Below are 19,019 nucleotides of genomic sequence, written 5' to 3'. Positions count from 1 at the left end.
TTCCCAGTGTTCTCCATCTCTTTCCATTTCTTTGTCACTTTCTTACTCCTCTCTTATGCTTTCTCTCTCTCTCTCCTACTCTATCTCTCTCTTGATCACGCTCTCACTCACGCTGTAACCCTCGTTCTCTCTCTCACACTCTCTCTCTATCTCTCTCACAAACATACACACACACACACACACACACACACACACACACACACACACACACACACACACAGACGCAAACACAAACACGTGTTTGTGGGTGTCTTGAGGGCTTGTGAGAGCAGAATACTGATGATGTTTCTATCAGTTGGATTGAACACCTCGGACGATGTCATGTGACCGTGTTTGTATTGAATGAACGAATGCAACTGAGAGAGAGAGAGAGAGAAAGAGAGAGAGAGAGAGAGAGACATATTCTTGGATTTCCTCTTCGTTGGCTCGTGTGAGAAGCAGGATGTGTTCTTCCGATATCATCATCTGCCTTATCACCAACATCACTCCTATGTTCTACTCAAACCTAAACTTATCTACAACTCGATGTATCCAGTGGATCCAGTACCCACACCGGTCCAATTTCCCTCCTCTTCTTTTGTTGCAAGTTATAATGAATACCTTTGGTACCCTCTTTAGTGGAAAAGTTGGTGCTGGTGGTGGAGTAGTTCAAATATTGTTGACAATATCCGCCGGGCATTATAAATCGGCTCCACCTGTGCCGGCTGGCCAGACTGTCATTTTTACGTGTCTCTCATGTTGTTCGGCCAACATTTTTTCTTCCCCTGTTGCTTATTTGTTTCATTACACCCCCCCCCCCCCCCGACACCCTGTCCCCCCTCATCCAATTTATTCCCCTTGCCGTGCGTGGCGTGGAAAATGCATCCTGTAATAGAGCAAATAAATAACTTGTGAGGGTCTGCAGCCTTCCTGAGCGAACCAGAGGATGGAGATCGATAACGTTGCCCAGCTTCCATTTCTGACGGAACTTGAAGTGTGCGTTTCGACGGAAACATTATGCAAGGTTGGGAGTTGATATCGGAGGGCGATCTGTTGCTAACAATGGCTCATTCAGGCACCCAGAAATTGTGTTGTGTTTATTGAACTGTGAAAGACTGTGTGTTCAATTACTCTCCGCCAGGTCATGTAATGACAACAGGCTTTTGGAGCAATTCAGGAACGGGTAATCACATAATATGGAAACTTCTGTGGCGTTTGTCATATTAATGTTGTCTCTGCACTGTTCAAACATAGTGGAAATTTACGAGTTGGTCACTGGTCTGTATAGACATAAGAGGTTCTTATAATATAAATAATAATACTAATATATAACTAATACTTGTAAGACCACTGCATACAAACATATAGTTAGGAGGACAGCGTTATCATCACACACACACACACACACACACGCACGCACGCACGCACGCACGCACGCACACACACACACACACACACACACACACACACACACACACACACACACACACACACACACACCACACACACACACACACACACACACACACACACACACACACACACACACACACACACACACACACACACACACACACACACACACTAACACACACATACATAATCAGTGGGGGAGGGCAGATTAAAGCCTAAATTCGTGTCTAATCGAGGAAGTGCTGGATCGATTTTAAGACATCAAGGTCATTAAACCGAATCAATAAGGTAGGAAATGAGGACAGAACGTGAAAGATTTGTCTGTAGCCAGCGGGAACATCAGGTGGCTTTATTCCAGTGCGTCTCAGCATGTTAAAGCCACGTCTAGACTTGGCAGCAAAAGTTGGAAGTAATACATCAACTAGCGATAAATTACTCAAGTTGGCCCCAATGTTTGGCTGGTGAGAAGGCGGGTTACTGATCAGACGGTTACAATTTTCAGGGTGAATTTCAGGGGGCCTTGACACATAGCATCGGGGTGTTTGTGGGTACAACCGTCGAGACTTGGACCCGATATGAGATTAAAATAACCAGCAATATGGTTTGTATGATAATTTTCCCATATGATATAAAACATTATAGTGTTTCTCGTATCTTGTTCATATACCTTATTTTAATTTGTTCAATATTGAATATATGTAAATTGATTATTCTCTTACTCAAAACTCACCTTTCAATAAAAAAAATTGCTCAGTGTATTAATTGTGTAAAATGTAAATTAAGATTGCTGTAATGAAGTGATCCTAAGATGTTTATCTACCAATCAGTTTGATTATTCACATAATTATATTATGTAAAAAACCTTACGTTGGTTAAGCAAATGAATGTCCTGAGGATAATGTTGTTAAGATCCACTGGATCATCATTTGATATATTTTGTCAGGTAAACACCTGTTATTGGCTTCCTTTGCATTTTTTCTGCACAGGCCGGGTTCACGTCCCCAAATTGGGGACGTGAACCCGGTAATCACTATGTTAATCCCTCTCTTGGAGGATGACCTTCATCAGATTCTTCAGCCTTAACCGCGCTAGGCACCGCGTGTAATCATGTCTTCTGGTTCACTTGCTGGTGGCGTTGGCCGCTGTTGCTGCAAGCCACTGCTGGGTACCCTGTGGGGCCAGACGGACATTTAATGGTTCAGAGGTTCTGCTGCTTATAGCTGTGGAGGTTCAAAGGAGGCCAGGGGCGATCTGTAGCCTATTGGGTGTAATGTCCTGGGAACAGTGGGTCACTTACATCCAACACACACACAGATAGGGACGCATGCACATGCAAACACACGCAGACACACGGAAACACACACACACACACACTTGCACGCCCACTTCATTATGTAAGTTAAATTGAACAGTGTGTCTCTCGTGGTGGTGTTAGTCCTCGCAAAGAAACCAATTTCCTTTTAAATCTTTAATTATCGTGTCACACCGCGTGGACCTGCATTGCATTACAAGCGTAGACAAGATTGATTAAATTGCCGGTGCGTCTAAGAACTCCAGCGATGATTGCAAATCCACACCACACTAATCGATTCACATCGTTCCTGAGCTTGATCACACGGTTGCACCCTCTTTCATATCAAGTACGGTGTAGCTTCCCTCACTGTTTTCCTTTTGTGTTGCCGTTTGTGTTGCTGTTTGTCACCTATTGGCCATCTTGGTTCTGAATGCTCATCATCTTTGTTCCATCTTGCGTCCGTCCAGCTAGGGGGGGGGAACTGAATGCCGAACCAACAAGGCCCATACTGTCATGCACTGTCATGTAAATGTAAATGTCATGTTAGTGTTGGAGTGGACAGTGTAATTTTTGTATGAATCATAAACTCCTCTTCTACCTGTTGGTTAGAAGCTCAGCTCAGAGCAGATCAGAGCAGATCCCCGTACAAACCTAATGTCCCAATGCTCCCCCAAACTGCAAACCAAAAACCCCCACACATCGGCTCCAGCGAGTCTCCTTCTCTTTCTTCTTCTCCAGTCGAGAGCTCACGTCCTGACGGTGCCGCTGCATCAAAGTGTGGCGGGAGGGCGATGGTGGCTGTTGGGCAGGACTGCTCTGCCGGCTAGATGGCAGGAAATCCGGATGGAGGGGGACATCTCGTCCATGGGGATTCAGCACTGCCACCCCACCCTGTCGTTCAGAACTGTCGTTCAGGCCCTTAGACAGGGCCTTACAAAGGAGTCAAAAATAGGGAGCCGTATTCCAGGAAAGATAATCATAAGATGCTATTGGACGCCAAGGTCATAATTGGATAGACCCGCCTGGTGGTGTGAACACACACACACACACACACACACACACCGTTTTGTTCTGATTTTGTGTTGCAGGGAAGGAAAGTAAAAGTCTCTGGGTTATGAGTCAACACTGAACAGGCTCAAGACATTAACCTTACGTCAAAACTTATAGCAGAGAGTTAGGACCTCTTCCTCAAGGAAGCCTACAGGTAGACTGTAACATCCTAACCACTGCACCATCCATTCTGTCCTTTCCCCGAAAAAGGGTTAGGCTGAGTTTGATTTGTTGAACGGGAAAAGACAGCCTCATAAAGGTGACACCCCTTCCTCCTGTAAGACTTCAGAATGCAATGAGGTGATTGTCAAAGAGACCAAGAGAGGAGAATATAAATATAGGTTATCCACACGCCCCCTCATTCCTCCTGCCCCTCCTACTTTGCCTGATGTCATCATTGGAGGAAGAGGTGGCGGCCTGTTGGTCGTGGAGATGGAGTGTGCGATTGTCATCATTGGAGGACAAGCCAGAGGTTGCTGGCATACATATATAAATATTCATGTGCGGCGTGTTGGTCTTTGGACTTTACGACAACGTCAGCGACCGTATTGGAAAGGGCAAAGACAAATAAAAGAATGCAGCGCCCCTGTTTACTTTGCCTTTGCCTCTCCAATATGGTGGCGACGTCGATGTTTCGTAGCAACGCGTCGAAGCAGTTATTGCGGCATCTGTATATATATAAGTATATTTATATATATTTCTGCGTTTTGGCGGAGCTGGAGAGTGTGAGGTCATCATGAGAGGCGCGGCGCCATCGTGTTGGACACCGAGGTGGGGGTCGAGGTGGGGGTCGAGGTGTTCCTAATGAGGCGGTCGGTGTGTCGCCGGCGGGGGGACAAACGGGCAGAGGTGCTGAGGTCGGCAGTAAGCTGCGGAGACAGGTGCCAAACGCTGGTCCCCAGGTGGGGCTCGTCTCTGTAGTGTCTGTCGGCCGGCGGCGGCGCAGCGAGGCCCCAGGGGGGGGGGGGGGGGGGGCGGTCACACCCTTAAGCACAACATCTGCTTCAGGTCGTTGGCGCTGTTGTTCGAGCTAATAGGCAAAGGTGTGCGTTAGTTTTACAAACGTGACAACAGAAGGCGCACCATCACACCGTTCTTATATTGCTGCTTTTGTGTGTGTGTGTGTGTGTGTGTGTGTGTGTGTGTGTGTGTGTGTGTGTGTGTGTGTGTGTGTGTGTGTGTGTGTGTGTGTGTGTGTGTGTGTGTGTGTGTGTGTGTGTGTGTGTGTGTGTGTGTGTGTGTGTGTGTTTTGTGTGTGTCGTTATTTTTGCTGCTTGTGTGTGTTTCTCTGTGTGTGTTTAGGTGTGACATTATATATGCTGTGTGTGTGTGTGTGTGTGTGCGTGCGTGCGTGCGTGTGTGCTGCAGTGTGGAACATGGCAGCAACAGGATGCGTTTGTCGTCAGCTATTCACACGCTGACAAATGTCTCCTCACCTGTCTGCCATCCCGTCACTGACGGTTATATAACAAGTGCTTGTAATCACTTGGCTTCAGTTTCCATCCGCGCTCCTAGGGGCAAATGGGGCTGCTGTATCACTGTGTACATTAACGTTGTACTGTATCATTGTGGTTAAGGCTGTGCTATTAGCACTACAAGTCAAGCTTGACTGTATCGCTACAGGTTAAGCCTTACTATATCACTACAGGTTAAGCCTTACTGTATCACTAATGGTTAAGCTTTACTGTATCACTGGAGGTTCAGGCTGTACTTTATCACTACAGGTTAAGCCTTACTGTATCACTAATGGTTACAGCTTTACTGTATCACTGTGTAGGCTGAAGCTTGCAGAGTTGCATCACTGAAACTGAAAACATTTTTATTGACTCCTTTCCAGTGGAGTTGTGTTAAGCAGCCTCGTGGCCTTATGTGTCCACACAGCTTGTTTGTACTTAGAAACAGCAAACCAATCAGGACCTGGCTGTCGAATGTAGGTTTCAACGGGAACTCTGAAGAGTCTTCTGTGATGGATTTGACTCTTGGTTGGTTTTTCACTGTACTTCATTTCCTGTAGTGCTGTTTCTGTATCTACTGTCCATGACATTGCTTTTAAAAGGAACCCTCTCTGCTTGTCTATTTTGATGGTGAGCTCTTTGCCACTATCTTCACTCTGTGAGACGTTCAGTGTGCGTTTCTCTACGAATGCTCAGTGTTCTTCTTCTATGTGTCTTGGCAGCAGAGTTGATCGTAGAAAGGCTTCACGATATGTCGGGCTCATGAGCATTCAGACCATAACTCTGGGTACTTTCATTATGTTAATGTTTGAGCAGGGACAGTATTTTGCACAAGCCAGATTATATCATGTCGAATATGTTGCTGTGTACATCAAAGATTTAAATTGTTTAGGTGTTTTGAAGACGCCGCTCTTGTTTTATTGGGCTGCACAGAATTGAATGTAAAACGTGTTTATGCTTGTCTTACAAAACCATACAGTGTGACATGGTTAACGATCTTTGTTCACCGTCTGTTTAAAAATATCAACTTATGCATGGAAGAGTGTGTGTCATCTCTCTGAGGAATACGTAATTGGATTGGGTTTTTATCTGTCTGGAGACACTTTGTATTCAGGCAGGAAATATGCAAAATGCAACAACGTCTTTAATATTTCGTGTGCAACACATACCATGAACCACCCTACATTAATAGTAGGCCTATGAATATTTGTTCTTTTTTTGTATCAACTTGCCGTACTTGCTGTGTTTGATATTTTTACACGCACACTTCTTCTTTTAGTTTAACATAAGGACTTCTATCGTCATTCTACCTTGAGCGCAGGAGTTGCGACAGAAGCGATCCCCCACTGGGAGCATAGTGCCGGTGTGGATCTGAGTTCCTTCATGACGTCCCTGTGTCTCTGCTCCCCGCGCTGTGTGCAGTTTGACATGCAGAGGATCACGCTGGAGGAGCTCAAGCACATCCTCTTCCACGCCTTCCGGGACCACCTGACCATGAAGGACATCGAGAACATCATTATCAACGAGGAGGAGAGCCTCAAGGAAAACGGCGGCAACTGCGTGGAGTTCGAGGGAGGTCAGTATGTGTGCGTGTGTGTGTGTGTGTGTGTGTGTGTGTGTGTGTGTGTGTGTGTGTGTGTGTGTGTGTGTGTGTGTGTGTGTGTGTGTGTGTGTGTGCGTGCCTGTGTGTGTGTGTGTGTGTGTGTGTGTGTGTGTGTGTGTGTGTGTGTGTGTGTGTGTGTGTGTGTGTGTGTGTGTGTGTGTGTGTGTGTGTGTGTGTGTGTGTGTGTGTGTGTTGGGTTCTAAACTGTTTTATGGGTTATAAAACAGTTTGTATGCATGTATATATATATGAAAGCTTATTTTTTGCCTGAGGGGGGAGAGAGAGAGAGAGAGAGAGAGAGAGAGAGAGAGAGAGAGAGAGAGAGAGAGAGAGAGAGAGAGAGAGAGAGGAGAGAGAGAGAGAGAGAGAGAGAGAGAGAGAGAGAGAGCGCTGAACCCACCTGTCTGGTAGGATCTCTCAGTGTGCCCGTCATGATCCTGTGGCATTACTGCTCATTTATTGGTTAAGGGAGTTTGTGGGAGTGAAAGTGTGTGTATAGGTGCTCCTACATTTGTGGACCCCATCACCATCGATTCATTGTACAGCCTTCACGTTAAATTGCTTCTGTTGAGTTAAAAGCATTTAACGACATTTAGCAAATATTTCTTATGGTTTTCGTATTTCGTTTTGGTGTAAGTGATTTTGTAATTAGTGGTTTTGCTTAGTAGTTTGGATGAGTCAGCCGCTACCACTGTCTCAATATTTCAGGAAAGCATGGGCCTGCCAAATATGTACTTCATATTATGAATGGCTGATAGTGGTTATCTAGTTCATTTTGTTGCAACATGCCGAAATTAATATGTTTTTTTCTGGAAATGCTCAAATCATTTCAACTGTAGCTGCACTGCCATCGGGAACAACAGAGCATTGATTCACAATAATTATTTTGACTGTGTTCTCCAGAGTAGCTATAAAACAAAGCAAAACTAAACATCCCTCCTGTGTTTTACATCTGCGCTGGTCATCAACAGAACCCAATCTGCGTGTGTTTTCAGATAGACATTCTAGGTGACCCTGAGGAAGTGGTCACCAAAAAGACCCTTTATTCACGCAATAGCTCCCTCTCTTTACATTCCAGAGGGCTTACTCTAGCGTGCTGCCCTGTGGCAGATCTGAAGGCTCGGTGCAGCGTCGAGACGTATACCACTGAGGCCAGGAGGATGTCTCCCTTCTACTCAATCAGGCTGTTTCCCAGAGTGCTCCCATTCTTCTGCTGAAGAGATGAAGAGGTGTTCCCTGTCGTGTTAGCGCAGCTGAGTGGGTATACGGGGAGTGATGGATGAATTAGCTCGCCGGCGAGACGGACAGGTGAGGCTGGGTCTCTGGTGGAGGCTGGGGGAGGGAGACGCAGCTAATCAAAAGGACTCTGGCAGTGCAGACCCTAGTGTCTGGTGTCAAACGGCTCCTTCTAGGGAGTATTGATCCCGCAGTTTTCTTTTTTGCCGGCGCCTTAGGCATGAAGGTGCTACGTGAGACACCTGCCTCTTAGATCTTTACTGGGGACAACACACACACACACACACACACACACACAGACAGACACACACACACACACACACACACACACACACACACACACACACACACACACAGACACACACAACACACACACACACACACACACACAGACACACACACACACACACACACACACACACACACACACACACACACACACACACACACACACACACACACACGCACACACACACACACACAGGTGGGTGGGACGGGGGGGGATTGCATGCAGTGTTCCTCCTGCTCGTTGATTGGCGACGGAAACAATTCTACCTTCCACATTTCAACTTCTAGCAGGGGGACATGTTGTTCCTAGAGAGAGAGGCAGAGAGGGGAAGACGGAGAGAGAGGGAGGGAGGGAGGGAGGGAGAGAGAGAGAGAGAGAGAGAGAGAGAGAGAGAGAGAGAGAGAGAGAGAGAGGGGGAGAGAGGGAGAGGGAGGGAGAGAGAGAGAGAGAGAGAGAGAGAGAGAGAGAGAGAGAGAGAGAGAGAGAGAGGGAGAGAGGGGGAGAGAGAGAGAGAGAGGGGGGAGAGGGAGAGAGAGCTTGCTGATGAGCTGCAGCAATCTGGAGTGTGTGTGTGTGTGTGTGAAAGTGGACTTTGATGTATCTCGGGTTGTATGAGCAGATTGTGTGTGTGAGTGGGTGGGCGTGTGTGTGTGTGTGTTGGCGGGCCTGCGGGCATGCGTACGTGCGCGTGTGTGGGTGGGTGTGTGTTGGCGTGTGTGTGTCTGTGTGTATCTCCATATTTGTAGGAAAAGGTCTGCATTGGGGAGATGGAGTGGCACACATTACGTCCGGACCGTTATTAGATTTATTACTTCATTAATCTGATAACTTTGAAGTCCTAGGTTTGTTTTCGGCTGTGCTGGGTATGTGTTGAGGACCTAATGTCCATATATACATATTCAAATATGACCATATGACTGCTCGGAGATACGGCCTCGGGATGGGGCTGAATGCATATGAAGTATTTTAAGGATTGTCCTTTAAATGTCTTACAAATGTCTTTATAACAAACTATGTAAAGCACGATGGGCTTTAAGTGTGCTATAAATACACTTGCCTACAGTAGCAATGAAGCTGAAGAAAGAAAGAAAGAGGGGAAGTATCAAAGATTAAAGAAAGAAAAAAGAAAGAAGAGATAGAAAGAAAAAATGAATGTCAGACAAATTGTATTTAAGACACCTTGCTCATTACATAATGTCCATATAGATTTTAGATATAGAAGATTTTAATACAACTACATAATTAACTATTTAAACAAAAAACTCTCCTTCTCTCTGTGTTCACTCTGAATGCATCCTTCACCATATCTAAAGATAAACATATTTTTTTGGGTTACCATTTGCACAAATTTCCAAGACACATGTTGGTGGTTGCAGTGCCACCTAGTGGGTATGTTAGGTAGTCTGTATTTTGAGGTTATTTTTATTGCACGTTCAGCTCTGTTCAGATCTGCCACTTTTTCGATTTTATTTCAATTACTGAAAAAAATTATATCGTAATATGAATTCTCAAGGAGGCGTGATACTGTATTAATCAAAAAGATATTGGAACGTATTTATTCTTTGACCCTTTTTTATATATTGACAATTAAATGTACAATATTCACTTTACAGCAACTTAAAAAAAGAAGAGTACTTCTAAACACTACTACCCTAACCTGTAATCTAACAAAACTTTTATTGAATAAAATAATAATCAAAACGCTGCTATGAATGCTAGGAATTCTACACAGTTTGAGCCCAATGATCGAACTTGATGTTAAAAATATGCCTAAACTTTTAACAGAAATGTGCTTATATTTAGATGTGGAATGCAACAGAAATATCCCTAGACAGTTACATTGCACTTGTAGTTGGCTCGCGTCCTGGCCGCCTAGTATCTGTCTGCCTTTGTATCATTTGCCCGTAATAAGTTAAGGACAGAAATAGCTGTCAACACCTTCAGCCTGCCAACGGAAGACATGCTTCCCTGGCCCAGAGAGACTGTCTGTGTGTCCTACTTAATGGATGCGTAGTCCTCGAAGCTCATGGTAGGAAGTAGCTTTATCGCTTCAAGGTTCTTCCTGAATGAAGAAGGCTAAATATAGCTCTAAGAGAGCGCGTCAGAGCTTCATATTACTAGCCAGAGCTATTTAGAGCTAGGGAGAGCCTATTCCGAGATAGGGAGAGTTAACCAGAGATAAATCGAGCTAGTCAGAGCTAAGTGGCACTAATCAGAGCTAACGTAAGTTACCAGAGATAGGGAGAGGGGAGCGTATCTATGTTCCCCGGGTCCTATGTTCCACGGGTCCTATGTTCCCCAGGTCCTATGTTCCCCGCTTTGTATGTGACCGGGGACCATAGGACCCTGTGAGCAAATCTTTTTTTCGTAGGATGGTAGGGGCAAGTACCGCCTTTTTTCGCCTCTGATTCGCCTGTGATTGGTTAGAATGTCTCTCCTCCGATTGGTTATGGTTAGGGTTAGGTTTAGGGTTAACCCTCGACCTTACCCTAACCCTAACCCTAAACCTGACCCTAACCCTAACCTTAACCCTAAACCTGACCCTAACCCTAACCTTAACCCTAAACCTGACCCTAACCCTTTGCACCCGGGGAACATAGGACCTGGGGAACATAGGGATGACCCCTAGGGAGAGCTAGCAAGAGCTTGGGTTATGTAGGGCTAGCCGAAGCTATGTCGCGCTAGCAAGAGCTATTTAGCACCAGCCAGAGCTACATAATACTAACTAGAGTTACATAGTGCTACCTAGAGCTACATAAAGCTAGTCAAATGATGACATGATGACACTCTGTACTTCTTTCTCCTCTCGTGTCCTTCAGTGCACCCCGCCAAGAAGAACCGGCAGACGTGCGTGAGGAAGAGCCTCATCTGCGCCTTCGCCATGGCCTTCATCATCAGCGTCATGCTCATCGCGGCCAATCAGATGCTGAGGAACGGCATGGAGTAGCCCGTGACCACTGTGAGCGGGACACACCAGAGCGACTTGTGCATGTGCATGTCAGCGGGCGTTATCTCGTCCACTGTCCCGACCAAAACCACGAGAACGGCCCACTCAACAGATGTACTACTTTATACACGCATAGAAATATATCCTGCCCCAGCCCTCCCTCCCCCACCCCCCCCTTGTCCACCTTACCCGCGGAGCCAGCATGAGGGGTCTTGACCTCTCTACCCCTTTAACCTGACAGGGACAATCAAGGGCTGACTTTCCACGTTCAAAACTCTGTGTTATCGTCTGTGACACCCCCCCCCCCCTCCCCCCAAGATGCAATAAGAAGCTGTCAGTGCAGGAGATCTGCTGTTGCCCCTCCCCCACTACCCCCCCCCCCCCCCCCCCCCCCCCCCCCCCCCTCCCAAACAGGGACCACCCACTCGCTACACCAACAGGGACCACCCCCTCGCTATACCAACAGGGTCCACCCCCTCGCTGCACCAACAGGGACCACCCCAACACCTCCAGCCCCCCCCCCCCCCCCCTCGCTGGCTCTACCAACAGGGACCACCCCCTTGCTACACCAACAGGGACCACCCCCTCGCTACACCAACAGGGACCACCCCCTCGCTACACCAACATGGACCACCCTGAACACCAGCCCATCCGCACACCACCAAACAGGGTCTCTGTGGGAGGGAGGGGAGGTGAGGAGGGGAGGCTAGGAGGGAGAGGGGGGACATAGTGAGGGGAGGGGAGGGGAGGCACAGTGACGGCATGGAAGGGGAGAAGGAGAGGAGCGGAGGAGTAGGTAGAGGGGAGCCGAGGTCACTGGGGAGAGAGGAAGGGAGGCATAGTGAGGGGATGGAAGGGGAGGGGAGGCGAGGTAGAGAGGGGACAGAAAGCGTGGGTGTCTGGAGGCTGTCTCCTGGGCTTGGGGTTGCTGTCTGTGGGGTGGGGAACTGGGGACGGGAGGCTGAGGAGAAGAAGAAGGGAGTAATTGGTGTCTTTTTTTTAGTTTTCTGGAAGAAGGGTGATGGTACTGGCTGCCACTCCGGGGGAGATGGATCAGCCTACGTCAGGGCGAGGTGGAGGAACGCCACGACTTAGAGCTGTGCGTGTCAGTGGGAGGGGCAGCACACGCTGGAAGGGCTGTGTGTTGCTAGTCCTAATGTCCCCTCGCGTTCGACATACAGGTACTACGGATAACTTCAGTCGTGGATTCGCTCACAACCTAATCAGTGGCCTAATAAGTGGCGGACAAGAACCTGAACTCTGTTGTAGTCCTGTCTGTTCCTCTCATTTCTAACTGCGGACCCTTGCAGCTCATCTTTGTCTCAGTATTATGCGTAAGAAGAGTCCTCATAAGAATTATTTGTGCAAATAGTCCCCATCAGTATTATGTGTGCTAAGTGTCCGCATACTTATAACGTGTAAGAAGAGTCCTCATAAGTATAATACGGCAGAAGAGTCCCCATAAGTTGTCAATGTGTGTGAAGAGTCCTCACTTCTGAAGTGTGTTGGTCCGCTGCGCTGGTCCCCAACTCTCCCAGTCATCCGTGGCTCTGTCACCAGTGAATCTGTATTGGCTGGGATCCTCTAAGGCTTCGGATGACCTACTACGTCACCACGGTAACCAAGCACCTCTTCCTCCCTCCTATTCATCACCCCTCCACTGTGTGCATCATCCCACCAAAAGCTTCTTGGGGATGCGTTTCATTCCTGAAGCGACGATCAAGGCGACACAAACGACTAACTTGCATGACGTCTCGTCTGTGTCTTCTGTAAATAGCTTGTAATCCAGGTGTGTGTCTGTTGTGTGTGTGTGTGTGTGTGTGTGTGTGTGTGTGTATTTATGTGTTGTTGTCGAGTTTTTGTCCAGGTTCAAATGCGCATGATTTCACGTGCACTCAAAAACTAGCGGAGAGGGTGTAAGGGAGGACGCTGGCTCACGTGCAAAAACTAAATGTGAACGTGCGGAGCAGAATAGCTCCTAGTTGCACACCATTGTTCTCTACTTTCTTGCCAAAGCCATAGATCAACGTGGATACGAACCCGAGCTCACGATACACGAGCGCTCTCCTGTTTTGCCCATGGAAGCACGATGACAAACACAACTTCGGATTTTTGGCAGGGACATGTCTGTCTTTCTGTCGTGTGTGTCATTTTTTGGTCCGATTTATACTCTTTTTTTTTTATTAATTCTTTTAATATTTTGAAATGCTCTACAGAGGTGGACTAGCCAGGGATAGAAAGCAGAAGTCCTCAACTGTTTTAACTATCTATCTTTGTTTGCGAATGAGTTGTATCACCTGAATTCTGGGTGACTAAAGAAACATGAAAGTTATTTTACTTTCTTAACCTGAAATGTCCAAAATCTAGGATTGACCTTTCATCCACATAACGGACCGAGAATTCTTTCTGGGTTTGTGCTAGAGTGCCATCTAGCGGTTGGATTGAGGGACACTGATTAATTTACATTTCTGCTTCACGTTTCTTGTCATGTATATTTCCGGGTTTTTTGTTCTTTTTTATATTTTTGTTTATCCGAGCACAAAAATCTGTTTTATGTTAGTCAGGAAAACTGTGGCATTAACTTCTCGATGTCGGTAATATTAGTTGTTGAAACAAAGGAAGATTTATATCTTATTGGATTTCATCTACCAAGTAGAGAAGCACTTGAACAAAAAATATATTTGTAGGAAATAATAGATGCCTTTCCCATGGCAAAAAAAACCTTGACCTGTAGGTTGGACTCCACGACCCATTTGCATTTCATTAAGTATGTTATAATGTATTATGTGATTGATTTCACCCGAGTTTGGCTTTTTGTTTATTCACAAATCCAGGATTATTATAGGTACTAGGGCTGTACAGTGGGGGTCAGATACCGTCTAATTTTTCAATCAGCACTAGGTCACTTTGACGTGTCATAGGTAGGCCTATTTGTACAATAGGCTACGTTATTGTCTTTTTCACTTGCATTGTTTTTGAAATGGTGGGAGAAATTAACGGATTATGAAGAGAACTAAAAACAGAAACGATAGTGTGTGACCGGAGAATTGTCATGATGAGGACTCATGCTATGATACTGTGAAAACGCCCCCTAGCCTGCTCCTGTCACCCCCAATCAACTTTGTCCCCGACACTGCATATGTTGTGGAATGTTTAACATCCGTTCCTGTTCACCTCAAAATATCCCTCCGCCGGTCACATCGCCCACCAGACCAAATTCCCTTCAGCGTGAGACTCCATAGTTAAGCCAATCACAGATATGTTGGTTTTTTAATGTTTATACATTGTATTTATTGTGGTAGGAATGAACGTGAAAGTATCAAGCATCAGAGGGTTGGCCCCCTTTGAAATGAAATGTTATTTTAATTTTATATTTTTATGAGTTTGGGTTGGTTTGCTGTGAACTCACCTATTACTGTGTTGAAAGTAGCCCCACTATCGGTGAGTGAATGCATGTCTTGGGAAGGATGTGGAATCCAACATCACTTCGGTAGCATTGAGGTCAAACTCCACACGACGTTGCTTTGTACATAGATAATATTCAATCATAGCCAATAGACAAGCACATACACTTACTTTGCATGTACGAGATTTAACCATGTAGACTAGAGGGTCCGATTTTACGTTGCAATATTTATTGAAGGGATAAATTATTATTATATCTGTAAATATTGAATTATGTACAAAAGTAATGATTACGTATTGTTGCAATAAAACTGCATTTTTCTACAAAAGTGTAAGGGTTCATGATTTTCAATTTAAATCTGTTTTGCATTGATTGATCCTACTTTCAGAATGGATAACACACAATGAGTTCAATCATAGGTATTGCTTTGCATTTTGGTTTAACTTATGCTTATTCTTCTTACAAGTAATTTGTTGGAAAATAAAGGTACCAACGGTTGGTGTCTTAGGTTGGTCGCCATAGTCCACACTGATGCAGTCCGAGGAGTTCCCTTGATGCTCTGCATGGTAGCAGACCGTTGTAACTTGTAAGGTAAGGTGGTGTTCGAGGCTACCAACCGTTTCATTGAATCATTTGTTTAATAATAGCCATGTTTCAATGTTGTTTCATCTTTCATTTTTTAATCCATTTGGAGTATTTGTGGATGATTTATTAGTATTGAGATAAATCAAATATGGTTCATGTGCTTTCCTTAAAAAAACAAACATTCAACTAATTTCCATGTTATACAATAAATAATGAAAAATCTCTTTAAATTCAAATTACATCATTTTTAATAAGTACATAGAACCGTTAAGTGTGATTACCCCAGCCATTTTATTTGGGCCTACTGTCTAAATCCCATAGAGCTTGTCGTGGATAAAACCCACGGTCTAATACTCCAACTAATTACGAGAGGTCGAGAAGGACTAGGGTTGAATGATCATGGCTTTATTGTCACCGCAGAGAGTAACAACTGTTGATTTGGTTTGCAAAGAACTGCTCGTGCTGGGCAGAACTCTGAGGTGCTCCAGCTCTGTGACTTTCTAAATCAATCACAGAGCTCCAAAACCAAATCTACAGGCCCTCCCCGGTCCCCGATCTTATCCTGTACTACAGTCTTATACATTCAAGCATTACGTACAAAAGAGTTGCATATTAAACAGTACAGTTATATGAGGTTACATTATGCCTTGCAGTTATATGAAGTGAGGTCCTTGATTAAAATCCATTCGCCGCCTTGTTTATTAACCTGATCTAAGTCACCATGACTTACAACATGTGTTTAAGAGATGAACCCTGTGAAAGCAATATTAAATTAAACAGTAAAATATGTATTTGTAATAGTTAATGCCACTTTATCTGTCTGTGGCATATACAGTCATAATCCTAAAGCTGGTAGTGTCTGATTTTAACCGGGTTATGAATTTTTTAACTTAACGTTTAACTTCAAGCCTATCGAATATACATTCTAAAACCAAAGACGAGAAACCATAGGAGAGTGTTTCCTCTCACCGTGACGTGAGCCAGACGTCTTTGAGGGGCCACGTGAATGAGGGGGCTGGGGGTCCATCTTTTGTAACGCGTGAATGAGGAACACATGTAGATGTCCCTCAGAATGCAAGCACTTGTTGGCCAAGGAAAGCCAGGTAATAGTGTTTAACATTTGGAAAAATATTTATCTTGTATGCTTTATACTTATAGTTAACCTCACTTATGCTTATAATCTAAGTGAACTGAGAAATAGTCATTGACTACAGAGGGATTTCTGTCTGAGTGTTTGCCGGTCGACTCCGGAGTTGTTGAATAACAATGGAACATGGTCTGGAGCCTGCCCCCCCCACCCCCCCCCCCCCCCACCACCTTGCTGGTACATTTCACTCCTCTAATATATTCCAACATTTGGCAGAGATATCCTTTTTTAAACCTTCACTATTTTCTACCATAGGCCCACAGTGCAGGTACGTCAGGTAGCTTAGCTCAGTGCCAAAGTGACTGATTAGCATTCAGTGTGTTGACAAGATATTTCTCTTTGCCCTTCTAACCATCTTTATGCTGTAGGCGAGAATCTTGGCCTTTGTGCTTATCTGAAGACTCCTGTTTCCTTCAAATCAATATTCACACTTAAGCACACATCTTCAGTGCACTTATCCACTACTCAAGTAGTTTGGAAAGTAGACACAGCTTTACATCATTTGTCAATCACGCCTTAAATGAATGCCTGATATGTGTCAAAGTAAACATACTGTAAGTATGAATAGTATCATTAGTGACATAAATACGTTAAACTGAGAATGGTCAACAGCATGTAGATTCATTAAATTATGAACAAAATTACCTATCCATTTTTTTCACTATTTGAGTGTTATTCTCTATTAGGAATGATTCCTAGTAGAGAATGATTCTGAACATACTATAATCCAGTGGGTTCCCACTGGCCTGCAACCCCACGTCTAAATATATTCATTATGTCCTAGTGTGAGTGAAGGAAAAGCGTAGTTTACCTTAGGCTGTGAAACGTAAATTACATTTTTTAACAATTAACACTTAAAAACACTTAAGCCCACAACAACAACAACAAGCACACAAACACACACCAAAACCAGGTTACCCGTTGTTTTATTGGAAGACAAAGCGGGGACCGAAGCCCGTCGATTATCATCGACTCGATGGGACGTTTGACATCATATCTCAATAAAAAGACTGGACCAGCCTCCCGACAGCATTGTGCATGAACCTTTCTATATTTAAACACTGCTCATAGTTTCCATGACAACGTCAAAAAGAAAAAAAGGCAGTGCCTCGACCGAGAGTGGCCTTGTCAGACGTCTGTGTCCCTGTTATTCACGTGGCCCTCGGCGACCGACAGTAAAAACCCAGAGACATTATCAAGGAGCTTTACCATAACATAAAAACACATTTTCCACACGTCCATAACAATCATGCTACAAGACTTGACCCAAATCGGTGCTACCAAATGCTTGGAGTTGAAAAGAACCCAACAAACCTTAAGGAACAACCACAGATTAATCGACCAAATCAAAACACACAAAAAAATAGATATCAGTAAATTATTTCCATACCATAATCCTAATGACACTTAACTGATGTAGGCCCTCAACCCTAACTGTAAAGAAAGAACTGACAACGTTTCTACATAGTCTGAAGACAAATATTAAAATAATTCCCTTTGACATATTAATACATTTCTCATTAAAAGCTTTGATATGATTCTTTTTAAAAGTTAAACCTGCAATTCGGAACTACGCAACTCCCCTCCCAAAGTCTGTTTTCTTCCTTTTGCCTCTTAGTAGTTAAAATAAAAAATAAAAAAAAGCACTGCAGCAAAAATGTATCATAGTGCAGGTTTAGTCACACACTCAGAAGTGCAAGAACTAAGCATCACCCCCTGCCTGAGTTAGTTCTGGTGACACCACCCGGGACGTAATTTAATGGATGTGAGAACGAGGAAGCGATGTGTTCTGCCTTGAACTTTTCATCATCGCAGAGATGAAGTCATCTGCCGGGACCCATCTCACCATAGAGCACCATAAAATGGTTGATAAAAAAAAAGCTGTTAAAATCTGAAACCTCTAATGAAATAATTTATTTCTCTCCCTCTCTCTCTCTCTCTCTCTCTCTCTCGAACTTCATTCCCATCTGTCCGGCTGTGATTTGGGGTGGTGATAACACCATCTGTACACCCAGGGACATACTGAGGTCAGGGCCACAGCTTGTCAGCATATCAGAGGCGAGGGAGAATCACACACACACTCACAGGGGGAAGCAAACAAGTTTAAATCATCTCGTCTGATATTTTAGGGGTACACTGTGTGTGTGTGTGTGTGTGTGTGTGTGTGTGTGTGTGTGTGTGTGTGTGTGTGTGTGTGTGTGTGTGTGTGTGTGTGTGTGTGTGTGTGTGTGTGTGTGTGTGTGTGTGTGTGTGTGCGTGTGTGTTGTTTAACTCCTGGTCGTTCAAGATTTGATCCTAAAAGCATTAACCAAACCTTCTGTCCAGCAAAGACCCAGAAATACCTTTGTCGTCATCATCATCATCATCATCATCATCATCATCATCATCATCATCATCATCATCATCATCATCATCATCCACACACATGACCTCTGGGTGTTTGTCATTTCAACGCTCCTGGTGGGGTCCACAAAGACTTTGTGTGTGTGTGTGTGTGTGTGTGTGTGTGTGTGTGTGTGTGTGTGTGTGTGTGTGTGTGTGTGTGTGTGTGTGTGTGTGTGTGTGCGTGCGTGCGTGCGTGCGTGTGTGCGTGTGCGTGTGCGTGTGTGTGTGTGT

The 19,019-nt window shown here is 44.8% G+C and overlaps 1 protein-coding gene across 1 annotated transcript in view; it reads left to right on the top strand.

Moving 5' to 3' along the window:
- caln1 (calneuron 1) overlaps positions 1–11,265 on the top strand; it is a 35,346-nt gene extending 24,081 nt beyond the window's left edge. The window contains exons 4-5 of the mRNA XM_056611692.1: positions 6,613–6,766; positions 11,138–11,265. Coding sequence (XP_056467667.1) covers positions 6,613–6,766; positions 11,138–11,265 — 282 coding nt within the window. The remainder of the gene's footprint in view (positions 1–6,612; positions 6,767–11,137) is intronic.
- The last annotated feature ends 7,754 nt before the right edge of the window (positions 11,266–19,019 follow it).

This window comes from Gadus chalcogrammus, chromosome 16 (genome assembly GCF_026213295.1).
Source record: "Gadus chalcogrammus isolate NIFS_2021 chromosome 16, NIFS_Gcha_1.0, whole genome shotgun sequence".
Classification (NCBI taxonomy): Eukaryota; Metazoa; Chordata; class Actinopteri; order Gadiformes; family Gadidae; genus Gadus; species Gadus chalcogrammus.
Note: the sequence above shows the minus strand (reverse complement) of the source record. Positions and strands in the feature narration are given on the sequence as shown.